General features: G+C 37.2%; 1 protein-coding gene, 3 long non-coding RNA genes and 1 pseudogene across 5 annotated transcripts in view; 1 reads left to right on the top strand and 4 right to left on the bottom strand.

The window, feature by feature from the left end:
• The window catches only part of LOC143902152 (uncharacterized), a 77,677-nt gene that overhangs the window by 34,149 nt on the left and 20,103 nt on the right, over positions 1 to 23,425 (bottom strand). The gene's annotated exons all lie outside the window — the stretch shown is intronic.
• Positions 6,521 to 7,670, bottom strand: LOC143902407 (uncharacterized). The gene is made up of 4 exons (XR_013258360.1): positions 7,225 to 7,670; positions 6,957 to 7,099; positions 6,706 to 6,885; positions 6,521 to 6,613 (listed from the first exon to the last, which is right to left on the bottom strand). It is a non-coding gene; the product is annotated as an uncharacterized LOC143902407 (long non-coding RNA).
• Positions 8,795 to 9,683, top strand: LOC143902487 (uncharacterized). Its single transcript, XM_077415446.1, has 2 exons — positions 8,795 to 9,206; positions 9,402 to 9,683. The coding sequence occupies exons 1-2, from the start codon at positions 8,877 to 8,879 to the stop codon at positions 9,567 to 9,569; spliced, it is 498 nt and encodes a 165-aa protein (XP_077271572.1). The 5' UTR covers positions 8,795 to 8,876; the 3' UTR covers positions 9,570 to 9,683.
• LOC143902498 (uncharacterized) lies at positions 11,358 to 12,180 on the bottom strand. Its single transcript, XR_013258392.1, has 3 exons — positions 12,043 to 12,180; positions 11,823 to 11,946; positions 11,358 to 11,709 (listed from the first exon to the last, which is right to left on the bottom strand). It is a non-coding gene; the product is annotated as an uncharacterized LOC143902498 (long non-coding RNA).
• LOC143902480 (uncharacterized) lies at positions 18,259 to 23,403 on the bottom strand (annotated as a pseudogene). The gene is made up of 7 exons (XR_013258384.1): positions 22,209 to 23,403; positions 21,544 to 21,685; positions 21,312 to 21,395; positions 20,742 to 20,952; positions 20,490 to 20,661; positions 20,269 to 20,351; positions 18,259 to 20,177 (listed from the first exon to the last, which is right to left on the bottom strand). The product of XR_013258384.1 is annotated as an uncharacterized LOC143902480 (transcript).

The raw sequence follows: 23,425 nt of genomic DNA, 5'->3' as shown, positions 1-23,425 counted from the left end.
CGGTCGGTTCATTAAGAATTTGAGTACGATATTAGCACCGTTACATAAACTACTACAGAAAAATGTTTGTTTTAAATGGTCGCGTAGTTGTGAACAGGCTTTTCAAACTGCGAAAAATAATTTTAAGAGCGATACAGTGCTTGCACATTTTGACACAAAACTTCCATTGATTCTGGCTACGGATGCTAGTCCTTACGGCGTGGGTGCGGTTTTGTCACACCGCTATCCGGACGGTACAGAGCGAGTATTACAGTACGCGTCCCAGTCTCTGTCAGAGACCCAAAAGCGATACACGCAAATTGATAAAGAGGCATATGCGATCATTTTTGGTGTGAAGAAATTTCATAAATATCTCTATGGGAACAAATTTACGTTGTATACTGATCACAGGCCCCTAGTGCAAATATTTTCTCCGATCAAAGCGCTGCCTGCGTACACAGCGATGCGAATGCAGCATTACGCGGTATTTTTACAGGGTTTTTCGTTTGATATTAAGTATAAGAATACGAAATTACATTCTAACGCGGATTGTCTATCACGACTACCGTTGCCGATGTCAACAACAGCGGAACGCGATGTAATAGAAGTCTATGAAATTGATAAAGAAAAAAACTTGCCCATTACAGTGGAGGAATTAGCACGCGCTAAGGCAAATGATGTATAGTTAAGTAATATCCTTAAAGTTATACATGAAAAAAAAGAAAAACCGGTAAAATTACGATTCAATATAAATCAAGCAGCTTTTAGTATTCAACAAGGTGTCCTCCTTTGTAATGGGAAAGCCGTAGTCCCTAGTCAATTACGACAACGTTTTCTGCGAGAATTACATAAAAGTCATTTTGGCGTAGTGAGGATGAAGACATTAGCGAGAAATGCTTTCTGGTGGCCTGGCGTGGACAAAGCAATTGAGAGATTAGCAAGTAATTGTAATACATGTAATGAAGTGCGTAACGACCCACCGAAGGTCGAAGTACATGAGTGGGAGCCAGCAGAAGCCCCCTTCGAACGTGTACATGTGGACTATGCGGAACCATTTATGAACCATTACTTTTTCGTAGTTATGGATGCATATTCGAAGTGGCCTTTTGTTCGGATAGTTAAGAATATCACCGCGAAAACCACAATTAACGAATGCAAAGAGATGTTCACTAACTTCGGTTATCCAAAAATAATGGTAATGAATAACGGTAGCAATTTCCGTTCCACGGAATTTTTACAATTCTTAAAGTCAAAAGGAATTACACCGAAATTTACTGCTCCGTATCATCCGTCAACAAACGGATTGGCAGAAAGGTTCGTACAAACGGTAAAAAACTCTTTGCGAAAGATGCTTGCGGATCCTAGAAATAAGGGACTAACGTTAGAAGATGCGGTACAAGACTTTTTAGTACAATATCGAGTAACTCCCCATTGTATTACGGGCATAGCTCCATGCGATCGAATTTTTAAAGGAAGAATGCGTACAAACTTAACGGTATGTTTACCGGACGAGCCAAAGAAATGTACAAATACAAATACGTTCAAGACATGTAGAATATTTGAGGTGGGAGAGAGAGTACAATGTAGAGACTACAGGAATAGAGTTAAATGGCGTGTTGGTAAAGTCATTTGTCGTACCGGAAAGTTACATTATACGATCGCGTTAGATGATGGTCGAATCTGGGAGCGGCACATAGACCAGATTCGCAAGACAGGAGATGATGAGAACCCAAGACAAGACTGGTACTCAGGTGGGGAATCATACGATGAGAAGCCACCTGATGAGGAAGCTGGAGATAATCCAGAGGAACCGGAGCCACTAAATGACTCAGGGAACTCGGGCGATAATGTGCAAAACGAAGAAGTAGCACAAGAGCAAGAACCAAGGGTAGTGCAACCACCTCTAGAAAGGCGGAACCAAAGAGAGCCGTCAACTCGAAACAGAAGAGTACCAGCGAGATTCGCGGATTTCCATACGAAGTTTAGGTAGAAGGTAGTTTTCCTTCACGAGGGGAGAGGTGTTATGTAGTTCATAGGTTCGCGCCATATTGTTTTTGTTTCCGCCTATACGGGAAGTAGAGGGCCCATAAACGCGAGTGCTAGCGTATATCTAGATATATAGTCGTTGCCTCACGGTGAATCTCTCTCTTCCGTCTCGACCGTCCGACAACACAGAAGCGTAGTATTTTGTATAGCGAGTAGAAATAAACCGAGGTAGAAATACTGAAGTGCTGGAGTCCTTGTCTCTTTCCCGATACACAACATACACAAATTAAGGCATTAATAATAGAATAAGAATTTTATTTTATTTTTGTTATTTAGAATAAGAATGTAAGTGCAATGGAAAAAATAGATATAATGAGATGCAAGAACTATAAACATTAAAACATTTAACAAGTAATAGATATTGTTTCATTTTTATTCATGTTTTTTAATAAAATGTACATATATATATGATCCAAAAACCTTTAAATTTAAAACTATTACCTATTTACTATTAACTATTATCAAATGATTCTCGCATATTTCATTTCTCTTCTGCTCTCCTCTTCTTTTTGCTTCTATTTTTCCCAAAACTTGGGGATCATTGATATTAAATATTTCATCATTATTGGGCTCGTTTATTAATTCTATATCGAATGAATCCTTTTCAAATCAATACACAAATTATGCAATACGCAACATGCCATTATAAATTTTGACATTTTTTTGACATCGTGAAATTGTAATTCTATTAGCTGACGAAATCGCGACTTTAACAAGCCAAATGCATTTTCGATAAACACTCTAGTTCCACAAAGCTTTTTGTTATATATTCTTTGTGATCGAATAAGATTTCCATAATCTTTATTAAGGTGTTAAAAGATATTCCCTTATTGGGTAAGCACTATTGCCTAACAAGTGATTAAAAAAAGGTAAAAAAAGGCGCCAAGTACACGTATAGTAGTGTATATGTTGTTACCTAAAAAAAAAGAAAGTGGTAGTATTATACCTCAAAAAAACCTAAGTAACAAGTGGTAGATCTTTATATCTCGAAAAATCTCGAAAAAATCTAAGCAGTAGTATCTTTATTTCCGAAAAATTATAACCCAAGTGATACACGTCACAAAATTATGTTACCTTATCAAAAAGAAGAGTCGCGTTTCAAGTGATCTATTACAATTACAAAAAAGAAATGATATCTCTTTAAGTTAGAGCGCCAATTACAGAGAGAACATGTATATTGCCTCAAAAAATAATTGTTGCACTACATTGAAAAATCTTTACATTGTGTCAATTAGAAAAGAATGTATAATAACAATTTTATAAGATTAAAAAATTTTATTTAAATTTAACAAGGGAATACAAGATATTTAAATACAAAGTTATTTACATGTGTATTTTTTAATGGCCACAAAGAATTACAGAAGTAACAGTACAAAATAAAAATATTTTATTAAAATACATAAATTTTTCTTGTAAAAAAACTTGGCGCTGCTAGACCTCGAAATTTTAAATAAATAAAAACAACAATAAATAAAAATAATTCAGAGAAGAATACAATGAAAGTAATATTAAATGATTATCAGCGTGGATGTGGGAGTGAGTGATATGGATGTGCGTGACTACGCGGACGGCGGATAATGCGGCTTATAATTAAGTATAGAATAAGTTTATTTATTTATTTAAAATTTCGAGGTCTAGCAGCGCCAAGTTTTTTTACAAGAAAAATTTATGTATTTTAATAAAATATTTTTATTTTGTACTGTTACTTCTGTAATTCTTTGTGGCCATTAAAAAATACACATGTAAATAACTTTGTATTTAAATATCTTGTATTCCCTTGTTAAATTTAAATAAAATTTTTTAATCTTATAAAATTGTTATTATACATTCTTTTCTAATTGACACAATGTAAAGATTTTTCAATGTAGTGCAACAATTATTTTTTGAGGCAATATACATGTTCTCTCTGTAATTGGCGCTCTAACTTAAAGAGATATCATTTCTTTTTTGTAATTGTAATAGATCACTTGAAACGCGACTCTTCTTTTTGATAAGGTAACATAATTTTGTGACGTGTATCACTTGGGTTATAATTTTTCGGAAATAAAGATACTACTGCTTAGATTTTTTCGAGATTTTTCGAGATATAAAGATCTACCACTTGTTACTTAGGTTTTTTTGAGGTATAATACTACCACTTTCTTTTTTTTTAGGTAACAACATATACACTACTATACGTGTACTTGGCGCCTTTTTTTACCTTTTTTTAAAAAAGGTAATTTTGTGCGGATATCACGCCTTTTTGTAGTATATTACGCATTGTATAAACAGTATGTACAGGATAAAGCTATTTGGAGGTATAATACTACCACTTTGTTTTTTTCGAGGTAACAACATAACAGGGTAACAACATAATACATATACACTATTATGCGTTTTTGGCGCTCATTTTACCTTTTTTTTAAAAAGGTAATTTTGTACGGATATCACGCCTTTTTGTAGTGTTACGCAACTTAATCTTATAAACAATATATCTTATAATTTCATAAACCGTATATAATACAAGGTATGAAGCTAAAAGTGTTACGGACTATTATTTCTAAAGAAAACAACAATTTAATATTTTGCTCAGTTTTTTAAAAATAATAATCTGTAACCCTTTTAGTTGTACACCTTGTATATATTTTTCAATTTTAACATAAAACATAATCGCAATAAAACATGATTAATGTTAATAAGTCGTTAACTGTAAAATTCTTTATTTATTTTTATTTGCGTGTCTTACTGAATGTTGTTCGCAACTGTATATGTACCGATATCTTCAGGTATCGATATTTTTGATAATTATTTTTACGTCAGACATAATTTTAATTCATCCAATTTTTATTATGTCTAAACATAATTTTTGTCCAATTTTTATTATGTCTAGACATAATTTTAATTCAGCGATTTTTATTATGTCATGACATAATTTTAATTCTGCCGCTAGGGAAATTTTAAGTCGATTTTTATGAATCAAGCTTGAATTCAATGTTTAGGTGTCCCAGGTTGCCGATGACGAGGTCCACATAGCGCGCTCTATAGTTTTCGGTGTCCAGGTGTATTAATACCTTGAATTTGATGGCCACGTGTTCCAAGTTGCCGATGACGAGGTCCACATAGTGCGCTTCGTAGTTTTCGGTGTCTACATGTATTAATACCTCGAATTCGATATCTACGTGTCCTACATTGGGTGCGTTCAGCCGATACTTTGCTAGCCTAGCAATCGTGAGCAGTCGCTCGTTTTCGCTCGTTTCCTCTTTTTTGACTTACTGGATTAAAAAAAGAAGAAACGAGCAAAAACGAGCAACTGCTCACGATTGCTAGGCTAGCGGAGTATCGGCTGAACGCACCCATTCAGATTTAAAGTTATTAATACACCTAGACACCAAAAATTATGAAGCGCATTATGTGGACCTCGTCATCAGCAACCTGGGACACCTAGACATCAATTTCAAGGTATTAATACACGTAGACACCGAAAACTACGAAGCGCAATATGTGGACCTTGTCATCGGCAACCTGGGACACCTAAACATTGAATTCAACATATTATTACACCTGGACACCGAAAACTACGAAGCGCACTATGTGGACCTCGTCATCGGCAACCTGGGACACGTAGACATCAAATTCAACGTACGATTACACCTGGACACCGGAAACTATGAAGCGCACTATCTGGATCCCGTCATCGGCAACCTGGGATACGTGGACATCGAATTCAAAATATTAATACACGTAGACACCGAAAACTACGGAGCGCATTATCTGGATCCCGTCATCGGCAACCTGGGACTCGTGGACATCAAATTCAAGATATTAATACACGTAGACACCAAAAACTACGGAGCGCACTATGTAGACCTCGTCATCGGCAACCTGGGACACGTAGACATCGAATTCAACGTACAATTACACCTGGACACCGAAATCTATGAAGCGCATTATCTGGATCCCGTCATCGGCAACCTGAGACACGTGGACATCGAATTCAAGATATTAATACACGTAGACACCAAAAACTACGGAGCGCACTGTGTGGACCTCGTCATCGGCAACCTGGGACACCTAGACATCGCATTCAACGTACGATTACACCTGGACACCAAAAACTATGAAGCGCATTATCTGGATCCCGTCATCGGCAACCTGGGACACGTGGACATCGAATTCAAGATATTAATACACGTAGACACCAAAAACTACGGAGCGCACTATGTGGACCTCGTCATCGGCAACCTGGGACACGTAGACATCGCATTCAACATATTATTACACCTGGACACCGAAAACTACGAAACGCACTGTGTGAATATTCCCTTATTGGGTAAGCACTATTGCCTAACAAGTGATACTTTCCATTTTGACATATACCACTAATATTTTTGCTTATGAAGGATAATGTGAATGTCCTGCTATCATGAAGTTTGCCAGCCACTCCAGTGAAGGCGTCAATAAATCTCTTCTTATCATCACAAATTCCTTGTAATACAAGACTCGTTTTGTCATGTCGATTAGCGTAAGTAGATCTTATTTTATACTTAGGAGTTCGAATGTTTATATACGATCCATCAATACATCCTAATACATTTGGAAAACCTGATATCTGAAAAAAAATAATTATTTATTATTTTAATTTATAACAATTCAATAATAATTAAAAGTAATTTTTTTTATTTAAGTAACTTTTTATGTAACCTTTGAAAAACGATAAGCCAGCTCATCTTTTTCTTCGTCATTATTAGGAAACTTTATAACATCTTTCGCTATGCTTAAAAGATATAATTCATAACCCTTGATAAAATCGTTTCGCAGGTTGAAATAGCTGTATCGAATCGATCTGCTACGTCTCGCATCGATGATTTGTTTTCTGCAAACCTATAAAATATATTATATCAATTTTTACACAATTATAATTATTAAAAGGAACTGTTTTCTGCTGTACTAACCACAAAAAAGATAAAATATGCTTTTCAGCAGAAACTGCTGATCTACCACCATGCATTTCATTTTTTGGAAAGAAATCTGATTGCTGAAAACCATCTATTAATTGCACACATGTTTCTGGACACATTCTGAAGTGTTTACAGAACTATGACAAATATAAAAATTATTATTATTCAGTATAAAAATGCTATTATATTACATTAAATACATTAATTATATTTTAAAAAAGGGTATAGGTTCAATGTTTATATAAAAAAATATAACACTTACGGTGTCATTATCCATTTTTTTTACACATTCTACATAATTTACAGTTTTTGGAATTATTCTTCTAATTCGAAGAGTTGTAATTATTTCTTCTTTCTCGCTTGAACTAAAAGAAAATTCCAAAAATGTCTCCAAAATATTAAAGAGAGCCAAATCCGAATTGCTCATTATGAATTTTCGTTCGATATTATTCAAAAAAATGCCCTACTGCTTGCATGCATCCAGTGCACTGAACTGGCACCGTCAAAATATTTCGTGCCACTTAAGTGCGCACTGAGTGCGCACTATGCGAGTGTCGTGCGTTCAAACGAACACGCAACACCTAAGGGTGCGTTCCACTTATCGCTCGCAACGCTCGTGGAATCATTTCATCCTTCTTGTTTGTCAAATGTTAAACAAGGACGAAATGATGCTCGCGAGCGTTGTGAGCGATAAGTGGAACCCAGCCCTAGTCAAGTGTGCATTGGCACTGCCAATAGTGCCAATCGTACACGCGCCTGACACTCAGTGCAGCCAGTGCACCCCAATCGAAAACGCTATCAGAGAGAAACCTGAGAGAGGCCATCCCGGCATTTTTCGTCAATTTTTCTGTGTCACATTTTCCGACGCGCACCCTGATAAAGTGCGTATCAACTACGTCGTTTCGCTCGGTAACCGCACATGGTTTGCGTCCGTGCTAATGGTTCGTGTCCGAACTAACCAGTTAGTGGGGATATGCTGCGGCCTCGCTCGGCCACGCTCGGCCGCGCTCGGCCGCGCTCGGCCGGCCCGGCGCCTCGGCAAGCTTCGAGCGAGGAGAGAAGGACAGACATACGATTTACGATTTACTGTCTCCGTCTATGACTGCTAGCTGCCTTGGCACGCGCCGGCTATGCGACGTTGCCACGATGCCACGCATTTCGGATATTGCGTACGGTGTCTCGCCGAGTGCCGAATCTCGAGTTGTTAAATATATATATATATATATATATATATATATATATATATATATATATAATTTATTAACATAAAAATTAAAATTTGTTAACGTAATACTATTTTTGTTAAGTAAGGAAGGAAAGGATTTTTAGAAGTCAGAGGAACAGCTACGCATAAATAAAATATATCACCTATATGTATATTAATATTGTTATTTTATTTCAAAGTAAATTAAAAGAAGTACGATATAAAAGTATGATATAAAAGTTATATATTATTTCTCATAGTAATGAATTTGGATTCCGGTAATTTATTTATCTTCTCCAGCTTCGCCGCGCCCTCTGCCTCTTCCTCCACCTCGTCCTCTGCCACTGCCTCTGCCTCTGCCTCTGCCTCTGCCTCTGCCTCTGCCTCTGCCTCTGCCTCTCCCTCGCATCGCGTTGTATACCGCCCGCACCAACGAGCTTAACGTTTCAGGCTGTAACAAAAAATAAATATTTTAAGTAAAATGACATTTTCGTGTATATATATATACGTAAATAAATTTCATTATTAACACTTTGTCGAACGCTGTCACGTATGCGTCACATGTGATATGTGCGACTGTCATTGCAAAGTGTTAATAATCATTATCAATAATGATAAGAAATTATCCCATTATTTCAACACTTACGTTTAATACGATCGGCTGAGTCGCCGTCGGAGCCGTTGCTGTGGTCGACATCGTCGCCGTGGCCATGGGCGCCGTTACGACCGCCGGGGTCGTCGTTGACGTCGTGGCTCTAGAGGCCGTCGCGGCCGCCGTCGGCATCGTGATCGTGAGGGCCGTCACGGGCCTCGGGGTCGTCGTTGCTGTCGTCGGCATCGTGGCCGTAGGAGCCGTCGCGGCCGTCGTCGGCATCGTGGCCGTGGGGGCCGTCACGATCACGATGCCGACGGCGGCCGCGACGGCCTCTAGAGCCACGACGTCAACGACGACCCTGGCGGTCGTAACGGCGCCCATGGCCACGGCGACGATGTCGACCACAGCAACGGCTCCGACGGCGACTCAGCCGATCGTATTAAACGTAAGTGTTGAAATAATGGGATAATTTCTTATCATTATTGATAATGATTATTAACACTTTGCAATGACAGTCGCACATATCACATGTGACGCATACGTGACAGCGTTCGACAAAGTGTTAATAATGAAATTTATTTACGTATATATATATACACGAAAATGTCATTTTACTTAAAATATTTATTTTTTGTTACAGCCTGAAACGTTAAGCTCGTTGGTGCGGGCGGTATACAACGCGATGCGAGGGAGAGGCAGAGGCAGAGGCAGAGGCAGAGGCAGAGGCAGAGGCAGAGGCAGAGGCAGTGGCAGAGGACGAGGTGGAGGAAGAGGCAGAGGGCGCGGCGAAGCTGGAGAAGATAAATAAATTACCGGAATCCAAATTCATTACTATGAGAAATAATATATAACTTTTATATCATACTTTTATATCGTACTTCTTTTAATTTACTTTGAAATAAAATAACAATATTAATATACATATAGGTGATATATTTTATTTATGCGTAGCTGTTCCTCTGACTTCTAAAAATCCTTTCCTTCCTTACTTAACAAAAATAGTATTACGTTAACAAATTTTAATTTTTATGTTAATAAATTATATATATATATATATATATATATTTAACAACTCGAGATTCGGCACTCGGCGAGACACCGTACGCGATATCCGAAGTGCGTGGCATCGTGGCAACGTCGCATAGCCGGCGCGTGCCAAGGCAGCTAGCAGTCATAGACGGAGACAGTAAATCGTAAATCGTATGTCTGTCCTTCTCTCCTCGCTCGAAGCTTGCCGAGGCGCCGGGCCGGCCGAGCGCGGCCGAGCGCGGCCGAACGTGGCCGAGCGAGGCCGCAGCATATCCCCACTAACTGGCTAGTTCGGACACGAACCATTAGCACGGACGCAAACCATGTGCGGTTACCGAGCGAAACGACGTAGTTGATACGCACTTTATCAGGGTGCGCGTCGGAAAATGTGACACAGAAAAATTGACGAAAAATGCCGGGATGGCCTCTCTCAGGTTTCTCTCTGACGCTATAAAAGTCGACTTTTAAATAGTCGACTTATAGAAGTCGACTAAAAGTCAACTTCTAAATAGTCGACTTACTTATAGAAGTCGACGGAAAGTCGACTTCTAAGGGTGCCATTACATGGAGCGCGGAAACGCGGAAACGCGGAAGCGTGGAACAGAATAGTAACTAGATTCCGCGTTTCCGCGAGTTGAGTCCCGCACGTTTGAACGGAAAAGCGGAATCCGCTATTATCGTGTATGTATGTATGGCTGCGTTTCGATATTCACTGCCAGTACTTAACGCAGCCTATGTATGTACCCTGGCTTGCATATAAGATATACTTCATAATAACCATCAACATGATGTTTCGATCTATAATATTATACTGCCACTTTTATTAAATAATAAAGTAATCGAAGAGTATGTGTAAAAGCTTTTTTTTCAATGTGATTAAACAGCTCCGAAATTTGATTGAGTATACTGTATCCGCGTTGACAACGGATTTTGACGCGTTCGTTCCGCGAGTTTGTTTCTCCTTATATTACATGGAGCACAATTTGCGCGGAAAAGCGGAACAGTATAGTGACAAATAGACATTTGTATTCATTTCTTAAAATTGTGTTCACTTAATTCATTGCAATTTTTATTAATATGCTTATCTTTTCAGCTTATCTATTGAATACAAGCATTTTAATCAATAAATACCGTTAAAAATTAATATTTTATAATTCTCCGTTCCGCTTTTCCGCTCAAAATATGCTCCATGTAATATTAAGGCATTCAAAACAGACGGAACGGATCGACGGAAATCTAGTAAATTTTGTCTTCCGCGCTTCCGCGTTTCCGCGTTTCCGCGTTTCCGCGCTCCATGTAATGGCACCCTAAGGCTGCGTTCGGGGAGCGCGCTATTAACGCTATTGCATTGCATTAGGGTGCATCCCGATGGAGAAAAAATAGCGGAACGGAACAGTAACGGAAAAGAGATATGGTGGGGGGTTAACCAATCAGAGTAGTTCCGTTTCAATTCTGTTCCGTTATTTAGTGAGTGGGTTCCCCATGGCACGGAGCTGTTACGGAACGGAAAAGAAACGGAAAAATTTCTAACCTATTCTGTCGAAAGTTCGCAAATAAGTGCAGTGGATCGATTGCTTTGCAACATTTTTATTTTTGCAAATAAAGAGCAATATGTCGTCATCGGTAGGTATTACATGTGAAAATAAAATATATATGTTAAAATCCTATGTTAATATGTTAATGCTAATTAACCGAATGTGATATATTTCATTAATTTCCAGAAATTCAAATGTGGATATTTTCAAAGCGTCCTGTTCAAAGAGCAACAGCATTAATTCCTTCCACATCAACAAGTGACAACCTCAACGTAGATGATGATCTTATTCCCATCATCAATGACAATCCTACGTCACTGTCGACTCCAGTCTCTCCGGCGTTATTGCTGTTATTCTCACTCTCGACGTGTGTTTCTAAAGAATCTAAATAATAACAGATTTAGTTTTACAACAAATTTATATATCATTTACATATTCTCTAACCATTAGTTATATTGAATATATATATTGCCTCTCTTGTACACAAATATACGTACCATTTATAAAGAGATTTCGATCTTTATCCATTATTAAATTCGCATGATTTGCTAAGCAAGGATGTGAAAGTTTTCCGTCTTCATCGAACCAAACAATCCAGCGACAATATCCACATTTAAATTTCTGGAAATTAATAAAATATATCACATTAATTAGCATTAACATATTAATAACATAGGATTTTAACATATATATTTTATTTTTACATGTAATACCTACCGATGACGACATATTGCTCTTTATTTGCAAAAATAAAAATGTTGCAAACCGATCGATCCACTGCACTTATTTGCGAACTTTCGACAGAATAGGTTAGAAATTTTTCCGTTTCTTTTCCGTTCCGTAACAGCTCCGTGCCATGGGGAACCCACTCACTAAATAACGGAACGGAATTGAAACGGAACTACTCTGATTGGTTAACCCCCCACCATATCTCTTTTCCGTTACTGTTCCGTTCCGCTATTTCTTCTCCATCGGGATGCACCCTTGCTGCGTTTTCACTTGACGCTTGACGCTGGATGACGCTAGCGTCTGTTGACGTCAAAACGGCTAAAGGAGCGTTAAACAGTGCACTGGAATTGCGCAGTTCAAAAATGTCATTCAATCAAAGATATTACGAATGGCAAAGGAAGTGTTTTAAAATAATAAGAAGAGAGAAGAATAAAAAACGTTTAATGGTTTGTGTGGCAATAATAAATGAGTTGGAAAAAATACAGAGAAGAAAATATACCAAAAAACGTTATTGGGTTGCACCATTATTTGAAAATAGAAAATTTCATGGTTTTTATCATGCAATATTTCCCAATATTATCTTGGAAGACAGCACGTTTAAAAATTATTTTCGAATGACTGCTACACAGTTCGAAGATTTGCTACAAATAGTAGGGCCTTCGTTGAGTAGACAGAACACTTCCCAGCAAACGAAAAAAGATTGAAAAGAATTAAAACAGGATTGCCAGGAATTCAATTAAGGACTTTCCGAATTCCATTCTGTCCAAAAAAGGGATTGAAATAGTTTCAATATCATGGAATTCCTTATTTTGGAAAGAATTTGTCTTTTTTGAATCCCATCCAATTCCAACACAAAAATATTATACCACTGAATGCCAGGTTAGGGATTGGAAAGTTTCGTGATGAATTCCATTGAATACCATTGATTCCGTTAACGAAATGAGTACCACTGAATGCCAGGTTAGGGATTGGAAAGTTTCTTGATGAACTCCATTGAATACCATTGATTCCGTTAACGAAATGAATACCATTGAACGCCAAACTAGGAATTAAAAATTTCCGTATTGAATTCCATTGAATTTCGTCTATTCTGACAATAAAATGAATACCATTGAATGCCAGGATAGGGATTAAAAAGTGTCCGTGTTGAACTCTGTGGCGGTACGCGCCAATAATAGTACACGCCCGCGCGGTATCTGCATTACCGGCAATTCGCGTCGACGCCGCTAGGCGTCGCATCGCCGGGGCATCTTCTCGAGTTCAAAGTTTCGTCTCGACCGCTATGTAAAGGGACCCCCTACGGTGCCTGACAGATCTTACAAATCTCATTTTCGGGCTAATTGCCCGTCGGCAGTAGTGCGTGTAATGCCCTTAGGCATACACAAAAGCTTACCGACGAACAACGGCGCTTGGTCGCCCAACGGAAGCGCGAGACGTTTCGTAAACCATCTAATGCCATGCAATTCCATAACCTTTACGGATTCCATAGGAGTGGATGGAATTTAAAATTTCTTTTTTGGATTCCATGGGATTGGACCATCTCATTTCGAATCCCATCTAATTTCATCTAATTCCGCCAAAAAAGGGATTCAAAGGTATTAAAAAATTTTAATACCTTTTAATCCTTTTGCGTTTGCTGGGTTTCTTTCGTGAGTCAATATCTGCTCCTGAACGACTGTGTTTGACATTAAGGTTTGTTTTTATTCTTTGTACTATTACTATATATATTACAACACATTGAATGTGTTAATCTGTTTAATATTACTTGCCTTTTAAACATATTACACTTTATAGATATTTAGCTGCTGGTGATTCTATGAGATCAATTTCATATCAGTATCTAATTGGAGTAACAACAGTTTGTAACATCATTACCGATACATGTAACGCTATTTGGTCTTGCATTCATGAGGAAGTCCTTCCAAGTACCTTGAATGAAGGAGATTGGTCGCGCATAGCGGAAGAATTTTATGAGAAATGGAATTTTCCGCATTGCGTAGGTGCTATTGACGGAAAGCACATACAAATACAAGTAAAATCAGTAAACACCTTACTTTTTAACATTTTTAATTGATGACATAATAATTATTTACGATAGTTCTTTCAGTGTCCTAATAATGCAGGTTCTTCATATTACAATTACAAGAATTCTCACAGCATAGTACTTCTGGCAATATGTGATGCAAATTACAAATTTACTTTTGTGGACATTGGAGCATATGGTCGACGTAGTGATGGTGGCATTTTTCGATCTTCTCTAATGGGACAAAAGTTTCATAATAAGGAAATGAATTTACCAGAACCACAACCTATCACAGCTGATGGAGTATCTCTATCATACGTGCTTGTAGGTGACGAAGCTTTTCCACTAACAGAATATTTACTTCGACCGTATCCTGGAAGAGGAGGTTTAAGTAACGAACGAATTATATACAACTATCGGCTGAGTAGAGCAAGAAGAATGATTGAAAGTTGCTTTGGAATTTTATGTAGCCAATGGCGGATATTAAGGCGTCCCATTGATACTACAGTTGACACGTGTATGAAAATTGTTCAAGCCATTATCTGTTTACACAATTGGCTTCGAGTTGCAGATATTGGCCATGATGAATATATACCATCCAATCTAGTTGATACAGATAATTCACACGATTTCATACCTGGCACTTGGAGATCAGATGTAACTGATGAAGGTGCTTTGGGGGATATAAGTCAATGTGGTTCTAACTTAGGTTCACGTAAATCCATGATGATACGAGATCAATTTTGCCACTATTTTAATAGCGAAGGAGCAGTTCCCTGGCAATTTGAGCACTGTTAACGGTAGATATCCTTCACAGTGAGTAAAATTTCTTCAAATATATTAAAATTATGACGTCGGTTTATTACTACAAGCATGTACGCTAAAAATTTTATATTGGTTTAATGAGATTTTATATTCTTTGATAAATTGATATTCTTCAACAGATTTGGCAGTGCGGTGGTACGCTAGGTGGTACGCTATATTATAATAAAGAAGGAAACGGGTAAAGATTGCTATTCAAGAATTAGTTGATGCCCAATAGAAATCTTTAAGGAAATAATTTTGTTAATTGATAAGATTTGTTGGAATGTAAATAAGAATAACTTGAAATTACATTTTGTCGGGATAATATTTGCATAAATGATATCATAATTTTGTTGTAGAATTGTTCGTATATGCATTTCTATGTTATGTTTCTATGTTAAGTAACCGAGCACTATTTTACATTTGTATTGTACAGCAGTCTTTCTCTATTTATTATAACTTAATATATTTAAGGTAGCCGAAGCATTGTATCGCCGAATATTTTTATATATTGCGAGAGTATTTTTTTACACGACGAATGTAGTTATAATTAGCATTACTATGTATTTATAGCGTAATTTTAACGCATTTATTATAAACCGCCTGATAGGGAATGGACTAACGCGAACATACAGCATTTGTGAAATTTCGAAACAATCGTTCTTAAGAAAAGTATCGTGCGCGATTACTTTTTTTCCAACAACTTATCAAATTCGGACATTCGATATCTTAAAAACTAAGTCTTAAATTGAAATTTTGTACAGGTACAAAAACGAAAGTAAAATACACTTTACATTAAACGAGTAATATTCCATAATTTTTTTGCGTATCTAAAACTTAACTTACTACGGGGCAGGAAGCCCTTCCCTAAGAGCACAGTTGACGGAAAGTCGACGGTAAGTCGACTTTTATAAGTCGACTTCTAGTCGGCTTCTAAAAATGGCAGAAAGTCGACTGAAAGTCGACTTCTAAATAGTCGACTTCTAAAAATGGCGGAAAGTCGACTAAAAGTCGACTTCTAAATAGTCGACTTATAAAAGTCAACGGAAAGTTGACTTTTATAAGTCGACTTCTAGTCGACTTCTAAAAATGGCGGAAAGTCGACTGAAAGTCGACTTCTAAATAGTCGACTTATAAAAGTCAATTTTTCGTCGACTATTTATAAGTCGACTTCTAGTCGACTTCTAAAAATGGCGGAAAGTCGACTGAAAGTCGACTTCTAAATAGTCGACTTATAAAAGTCAATTTTCCGTCGACTTTTATAAGTCGACTTCTAGTCGACTTCTAAGAATGGCGGAAAGTCGACTAAAAGTCGACTTCTAGCAGTCATTTTTTTAATTGAAGCGCCGCCCGCGTACGGCGCGCCGTGCATATCAATATGGCGGCGAATCTCGATCTTGATCGAGGACGTGAGTGTGCGTGAGTGCGAGGAATGTGCCGCGAGCCACGAGGTAAATGTATAATTAATCCAACAAATCCTGAAAGACTATATGGCTGCGTTTCGATATTCACTGCCAGTACTGCAAATCTATATTGTTTATGTCACATACACTATATAGATTTTTAGTACTAGCAGCTGAATAACACTGAACGCAGCCTATACATATAGTGCAACTGTGCGTGGGCCGGCCCCAGGAGTCCGAGGACCCGATCTCCTTCCTACGGGAGTACTATACTTCCATAAGTTAGAAAAGGTACGTAAAATCTTAAATTGCGACTGCGATTAACCTGACCCTGGCTACGGGAGAGAGAGAGAGAGAGAGAGGAACAAGAGATCCTGGCTATGGTCCACTTAATACTACAAATGGTTCGAAGCATTCCTCTTCTTCTTTCTTTCAGTGAAGAAAGAAGAAAAAGAAGAACGCTTCAAAGCATTTGTAGTATCAAATGGACTGCAGCCTCTGTGCTATATAACCTAAAGGTGAGGTTAATGACACAACAAACTCTCTTCACCCGAGGGGAAAACAAAAAAAAAAGGCATTATCGAATTGAATTCGACTGTTTGATCCTCTCAGCATGTATTGTAAACAAACTTATTTTACAATTGCAGTTGTATCAAAAGATGTCGAGTGATACATTTTATGTTGTGGTCACTGAGAAGTGGGCTGCTGCAGTGCCATCAACGTGGGTACTCCCTGACGTAATGACAGTGTGGTGGCCCAAGGGAGAAGCAGTAACATTGGCTGCATCTAAAAAGCAAAAGCCTGAAAGCTCTTGGAGTAAAACAACGTACCAGTATTTGGTAGGACCTTTTGGTATGTATATTTTTTGTACACTTCAACTATGTATTAATACCCAGATAGAAAAATTCCAGTTATACGTTTGCTGCATGTCTCAGAGAACTATTCAAGAACTATTCTCTATAATGGCTCGCCAAAAGTTGTCTACATTAAGGGAACTCGTGTCATTCGAATAAAAAATGAGGAAGGATTGATGACTGATTCCTCTTAATAAGAAAGTCGTAATCCGGATAAAGGTCAAAGTTTTATGATGGAGCGATTCGCTAGCGTTTGTATACCGTTATCTTTATTGATACAGTTCCCTAAATGTATGCATCACTCTGCCGAGGAAAATATACATCCAAACTGGTCGCTTTCACTGTCGACATTTTTGGCTATCTGGGTAACTGTTATTGAATCGGTTTCTTGAAATTATTATTTGTTTCAGATACATATATCGAAGCCCGGAAGATGGAGAAAAGAGCTATTTGCATCAGCACGGATGATGATACCGAAGCATTATTAAGCAAATTTCCGTCAGACAGAAGCAAAAGGGAAAAAAAGGACAATAAACAGGATGATTTTCTGTAAGCACACTCAACATGAAACACGGTTTTAGTATTATATATATATATGTATTGTATAAACATTTCGCGTAAAGACTACAAGAACGTTTGTAAAAATAACGTTAAGACGATTAGAAGTATATAATAGGCGATTTGCACAACCATCTCTTTGTCTTGCCCAACATTTAAAAAAGAATTTTCTAAGATTCCAAGTCTGTGGTTCGATTCCGGCTCGGCTTTCGTTCCATTACATATATCTCGTTTAAGAGCTGGAATGCTCATTTAATGGAGTTTTGGAAAATCGATCGTGTTTAATTAGATAATTTATGTCCCGAGCGGTATACGCGTCCAGCACATTTACACGCGATTACATTGTAACGTTTATAACACGAAAGCGTGCTCATTGAGTTCCGTCGAGCGGCCGATGCAAAATAATTAATGTATAATAAAATGTATGTATAATAAAACAAAATAAAATTAAGTTTTTTTTCATCTTAAATCAGAATTAAATACATTTTCATTAAATACATTTACATCGCAGTCAGCACTACCTTCGGATGATTCACAATTATCATATTCATTATTGTCACTGCTATCAACTTCTGATTCATCATCAGTCTCTAGAGGCATTAACGATGCATCGGGAACAGAAACGTCCATATCATGAACCGCAGATGGCCCAGGAAGAATGTCACCACCACTATCATCATTATTTATTGAAACAGGAGGTTCAAAATTATTACGCGTACGATTATAAAGCAGCAAAATACGTCGATCCTTTTGACGTTTGGATAATTCACGAAAACTCTTTCTCATATTTTAGGACGAGTTACCCGCCAGCAAACACAATGCAACATGTAACGTACAGTCATAAAAAAACATTTGTCATACCCATAACCTTAAAAATATACTTTCCATTATTTATTCAATTCTAGAAACCTGACGTTAAAAGTTGACGGGAAGTCGACTTTTCATCATGACGGGAAGTCGACTTGAAGTCGACTTCTACCGAAACTGACTTGGCAGAGAAGTCGACTTTTTTAAGGACGAAAGTCGACTTGAAGTCGACTTGAAGTCGGCGAATGTCTCAAAAAACGCCGACTAAAAGTCGACTTTCCGTCATGACAAGAAGTCGACTTTCCGTCGTGACGAAAAGTCGACTTGAAGTCGACTTCTACCGAAACTGACTTGGCAGAGAAGTCGACTTTTTTAAGGACGAAAGTCTACTTGAAGTCGACTTGAAGTCGGCGAATGTCTCAAAAAACGCCGACTAAAAGTCGACTTTCCGTCATGACAAGAAGTCGACTTTTCGTCATGACGGAAAGTCGACTTTTCGTCATGACGGAAAGTCGACTTTTAGTCGGCGTTTTTTGAGACATTCGCCGACTTCAAGTCGACTTCAAGTCGACTTTCGTCCTTAAAAAAGTCGACTTTCTGCCAAGTCAGTATCGGTAGAAGTCGACTTCAAGTCGACAAGTCGACTTTTTGCTCTTAGGGTTGTTAACAAAAATTATCTCGAAATTTCACAAGGATTAAAGCTATGCCAAGCTTTTGCCAATCCCAGAAAACAATCAAATAAAATTAATTTTTCAAAATAAATCACACAATATCCGAATAATGCACGTTGAAATCATGTCACTATAAAAACAATTTGATGGTTTACGAGTGAATAAGAGACATTATTACTACAAGCAGTGCGGTGGTACGCTAGAAATCATTCCTTGACCTACCAGAACCACAACCTATCACAGCTGATGGAGTATCTCTACCATACGTGCTTAATAAAAAATATATATTATTAATATGTTTAAAATGCAAGTGCTACCAAACAAATTAACACGTTGAATGCCGAGTGGCTCATGTAAATCCATGATGACACGAGATCAATTTTGCCACTATTTTAATAGCGAAGGAGCAGTTTCCTGGCAATTTGAGCACTGTTAAGAAACAAGCCAACATATAACTTGGTATTTGCTAGGATTATTTTTTGTAATATTACTAGAGCCACCCGGCATTCGACGTGTTAATTTGTTACGTGTTAGTAGTACTTGCATTTTATATATATATATATATATATATATTTTTTTTTTTTTCGAAATTGAACGATGCTGTTTGCGCGACCAGCGAATAATTTCGGACGAGCTTTAAACTAACTAAAAACCGATACGTTAAATGAGAGAAATATATGAATATATAAATAAACATTGAAAGAAGAAAATATAATTAGCATGAAATTTGCTTGCAAATGCAACGTATGATTCCTATGTCCAGTGTTTTATATATTTTCTTTCAGCATATCATACGATAGTTGCAAAAGTTTTTGAAATGCTTCTTGCTTTTGCGCTTCGGATAAACGACGAATTCGGGATCCCAGCAAATTTAAAAACAAGTCGACGTCGTCAGGCTGAGGTGGCGGCGGTAAAACAATGTCATCATTGTTGGAAGCATCGCAGAAAGCATTAGCAATTCTTTCAATGGCACTTTTTTCGTTGAGATTGCCTGATTTTTTTGCTGAAATATAATAAAAAATAATAATTATAACATATCTATATGTAAGAAAAATGTATATAATGTTATATATAATGTAATTAATGTTATATACCTGATCGAATATTCGCAGTTACTTCTAATGACTGGTCCGATTCTTCTAATGTATCTGCACTTCTGAAAATATTTGATGCTGTGCTGAAATGTAATTATAAATAATTATAAACATATGTGTAACCTATAATAAAAAAACATCTGTACAAAAAACACCTGTTTTTAATTTCATGATTCTTTAATTATCTAACATTTAAAACATTTAACATTTATCAAACTTACGTTTTGACCAAGCACGAGTCACGTAAAAATTCCATATTGTTATAATGGTGCCACAATCGAGTGGTACGTGCCCTTGCAGATCCACTCGCCTTTTGTTCGGATTGAATAATTTTCCTGTAGGTATCGTGCAAAGATTTAAATTTGCTCTTGGCCGTTTCTGGACTAATTATACCTTTAAAAAATGTCATTATGAAAAAATAATGTTGCTGAAAGAAAGGAGCAACAGTTTCTTTAAAAAATTCTTATTTTTACCATCCAATGCATTGGAAACTTCCTGCCACAGTTTTCTAGTCGCTTTCGCACTTCTTTGCCTGACATCTGATTGGAAATTCCATAGTGGTTCCCGTTTTTGCACTTCCAGAATCAAAAGTTCCTCTTCGTCGAATGACATACATGTTTTCAATTTTTTTTCCTTGTAGAATATTCGATCTTGTTGGGAGGTTCCTTTTTAAATGTTGATTCTCTGCAAAAAATAATTATATATTTATTACATCATATTATGTAACGAATGTATTTGCATTCTTAAGCGGGGAACACAGACTTTTGCATAACGCATAATACGTAAGCACAAGAAAACTGATTGGTCTATTTCTTTATGCACATGTGTATAGACCAATCAATTTTCTTATGCTTATGCATTATGCGTTGTGCAGAAAATGTGTGCTCTCCGCTTTAGGTGGGACGCGATTGACCACGTTGCGATTCACCACAGCCAAAACTCACAGAGCTGATTCAGTGGAAAAACTCTAGACACCGAGGGCTGTGAGTGGCTGTGGTAAATTGCAACGTGGTCAAACAAGACATTCTCTGTATTTTTTTTACCAGCCAAATTTTCCTTATTAATGGGATTCAGTGTTAACTCGTTGTTTCCAGTCATGTTTTTCGTAATGATATTTTGCTCGTCATCTGTAATAAAGTATTATACATAGGCATTATATACAGTTTGTATAATTCTTAGGCATTTTATAAAATGTCTGTTTAGTGTTTTCACTCTTGTCATGCTACCTTACGTCTGGAATATAATTATCAGAGTTATACTGTGTGTTGTACATACCTGTAATTGGATAAAAATATAATGTGGCATCATCAACATAATATTTGGTATAGCCTTTCAAACAGGCATGATTGACTATGTCTATCTCATTCCTGAAAATTATCATTTCACAGAGTCCACATGTCTGGACCATATCTAATTCCTATAAAATATTAAAATAACGTATATATGTTATTTTATACACTTTTATTATATAAATCACAATATACATGTTGTGTGCACGTGTATGTGCACGTGTATGTATGTGCACGTGATGTGCACGTGTATGTGCACGTGTATGTGCACGTGTATGTATGTATGTATGTGCACGTGTATATGCACGTTGCGTAATGTGAACAATTAAATTAATAAATTAATTTTTCTACATAATTTACACGACTAGATTAAGTCAAACATCTTCACAAAAATATCTGTGGCTTAAATTAAACCATTATAAATAATAATTATTATTTAATTTTTATGATTCACATAAAAGTACTTCACATCAGAGACAATTACATATTTCTTACATGAAAAACAGTAAAAAATAAGGATGCATTTTCCGTTGCTGTTTACTCATTTTCGTTAACATGGTTATGTCGAGAAGCCACAGATACTTTCATGCAAGTTTAATTATTATTATTAAAGTACAACTGTGTAATTATTATAATAACAATATTACTTACTTCCCTGTCTTCTTTAAACATTTTTTCCTTTCCAATGTTTCAATATGTCGCTCGATTTCTTCGCGCCCACGGATGACGACAACAAACTTGAACAAACTCTTGACGCGCCTTGAAGCAGTTGAAGCTGAACAAATCCAGCTTTCTTTTCTTGACGCTAGCGTCGAAAAAGAGGTCACGTGACTGACTAGACGCTAGCGTCAGATTAGTAGTGAAATTGCAGCCTTAAGGTGCCTTTTCATGCTGACGCTCGACGCTCATTTTCAGCGGCAAGAAGGTCGCATGACCACACGTGACGTCGGCGTCAATTGAAATTCATGAAAAGGAAAACAGCGTCAAAATTTCGGCGTCTTTGCGCTGCTTTGGCTTTGACGCTAAAGCTGAGAAAATCCAGCTTTCTTTGCTTGACGCTAGCGTCAGCGCGAAATCACGTGATTTCGCGATACACTGAGGGTGCCATTACATGGAGCGCGGAAACGCGGAAACGCGGAAGCGCGGAACAGAATAGTAACTAGATTCCGCGTTTCCGCGAGTTGAGTCCCGCACGTTTGAACGGAAAAGCGGAATCCGCTATTATCGTGTATGTATGTATGTACATATGGCTGCGTTTCGATATTCACTGCCAGTACTTAACGCAGCCTATGTATGTACCCTGGCTTGCATATAAGATATACTTCATAATAACCATCAACATGATGTTTGAATCTATAATATTATACTGCCACTTTTATTAAATAATAAAGTAATCGAAGAGTATGTGTAAAAGCTTTTTTTTCAATGTGATTAAACAGCTCCGAAATTTGATGGAGTATACTGTATCCGCGTTGACAACGGATTTTGACGCGTTCGTTCCGCGAGTTTGTTTCTCCTTATATTACATGGAGCACAATTTGCGCGGAAAAGCGGAACAGTATAGTGACAAATAGACATTTGTATTCATTTCTTAAAATTGTGTTCACTTAATTCATTGCAATTTTTATTAATATGCTTATCTTTTCAGCTTATCTATTGAATACAAGCATTTTAATCAATAAATACCGTTAAAAATTAATATTTTATAATTCTCCGTTCCGATTTTCCGCTCAAAATATGCTCCATGTAATATTAAGGCATTCAAAACAGACGGAACGGATCGACGGAAATCTAGTAAATTTTGTCTTCCGCGCTTCCGCGTTTCCGCGTTTCCGCGCTCCATGTAATGGCACCCTGAAACGAGCGTC

This window comes from Temnothorax americanus, unplaced genomic scaffold (genome assembly GCF_048541705.1).
Source record: "Temnothorax americanus isolate GAGA-0224 unplaced genomic scaffold, ASM4854170v1 Scaffold101, whole genome shotgun sequence".
NCBI classification, from domain to species: Eukaryota; Metazoa; Arthropoda; class Insecta; order Hymenoptera; family Formicidae; genus Temnothorax; species Temnothorax americanus.
The sequence above is the reverse complement of the archived record's forward strand: the minus strand, read 5'-3'. Positions and strand labels throughout refer to the sequence as shown.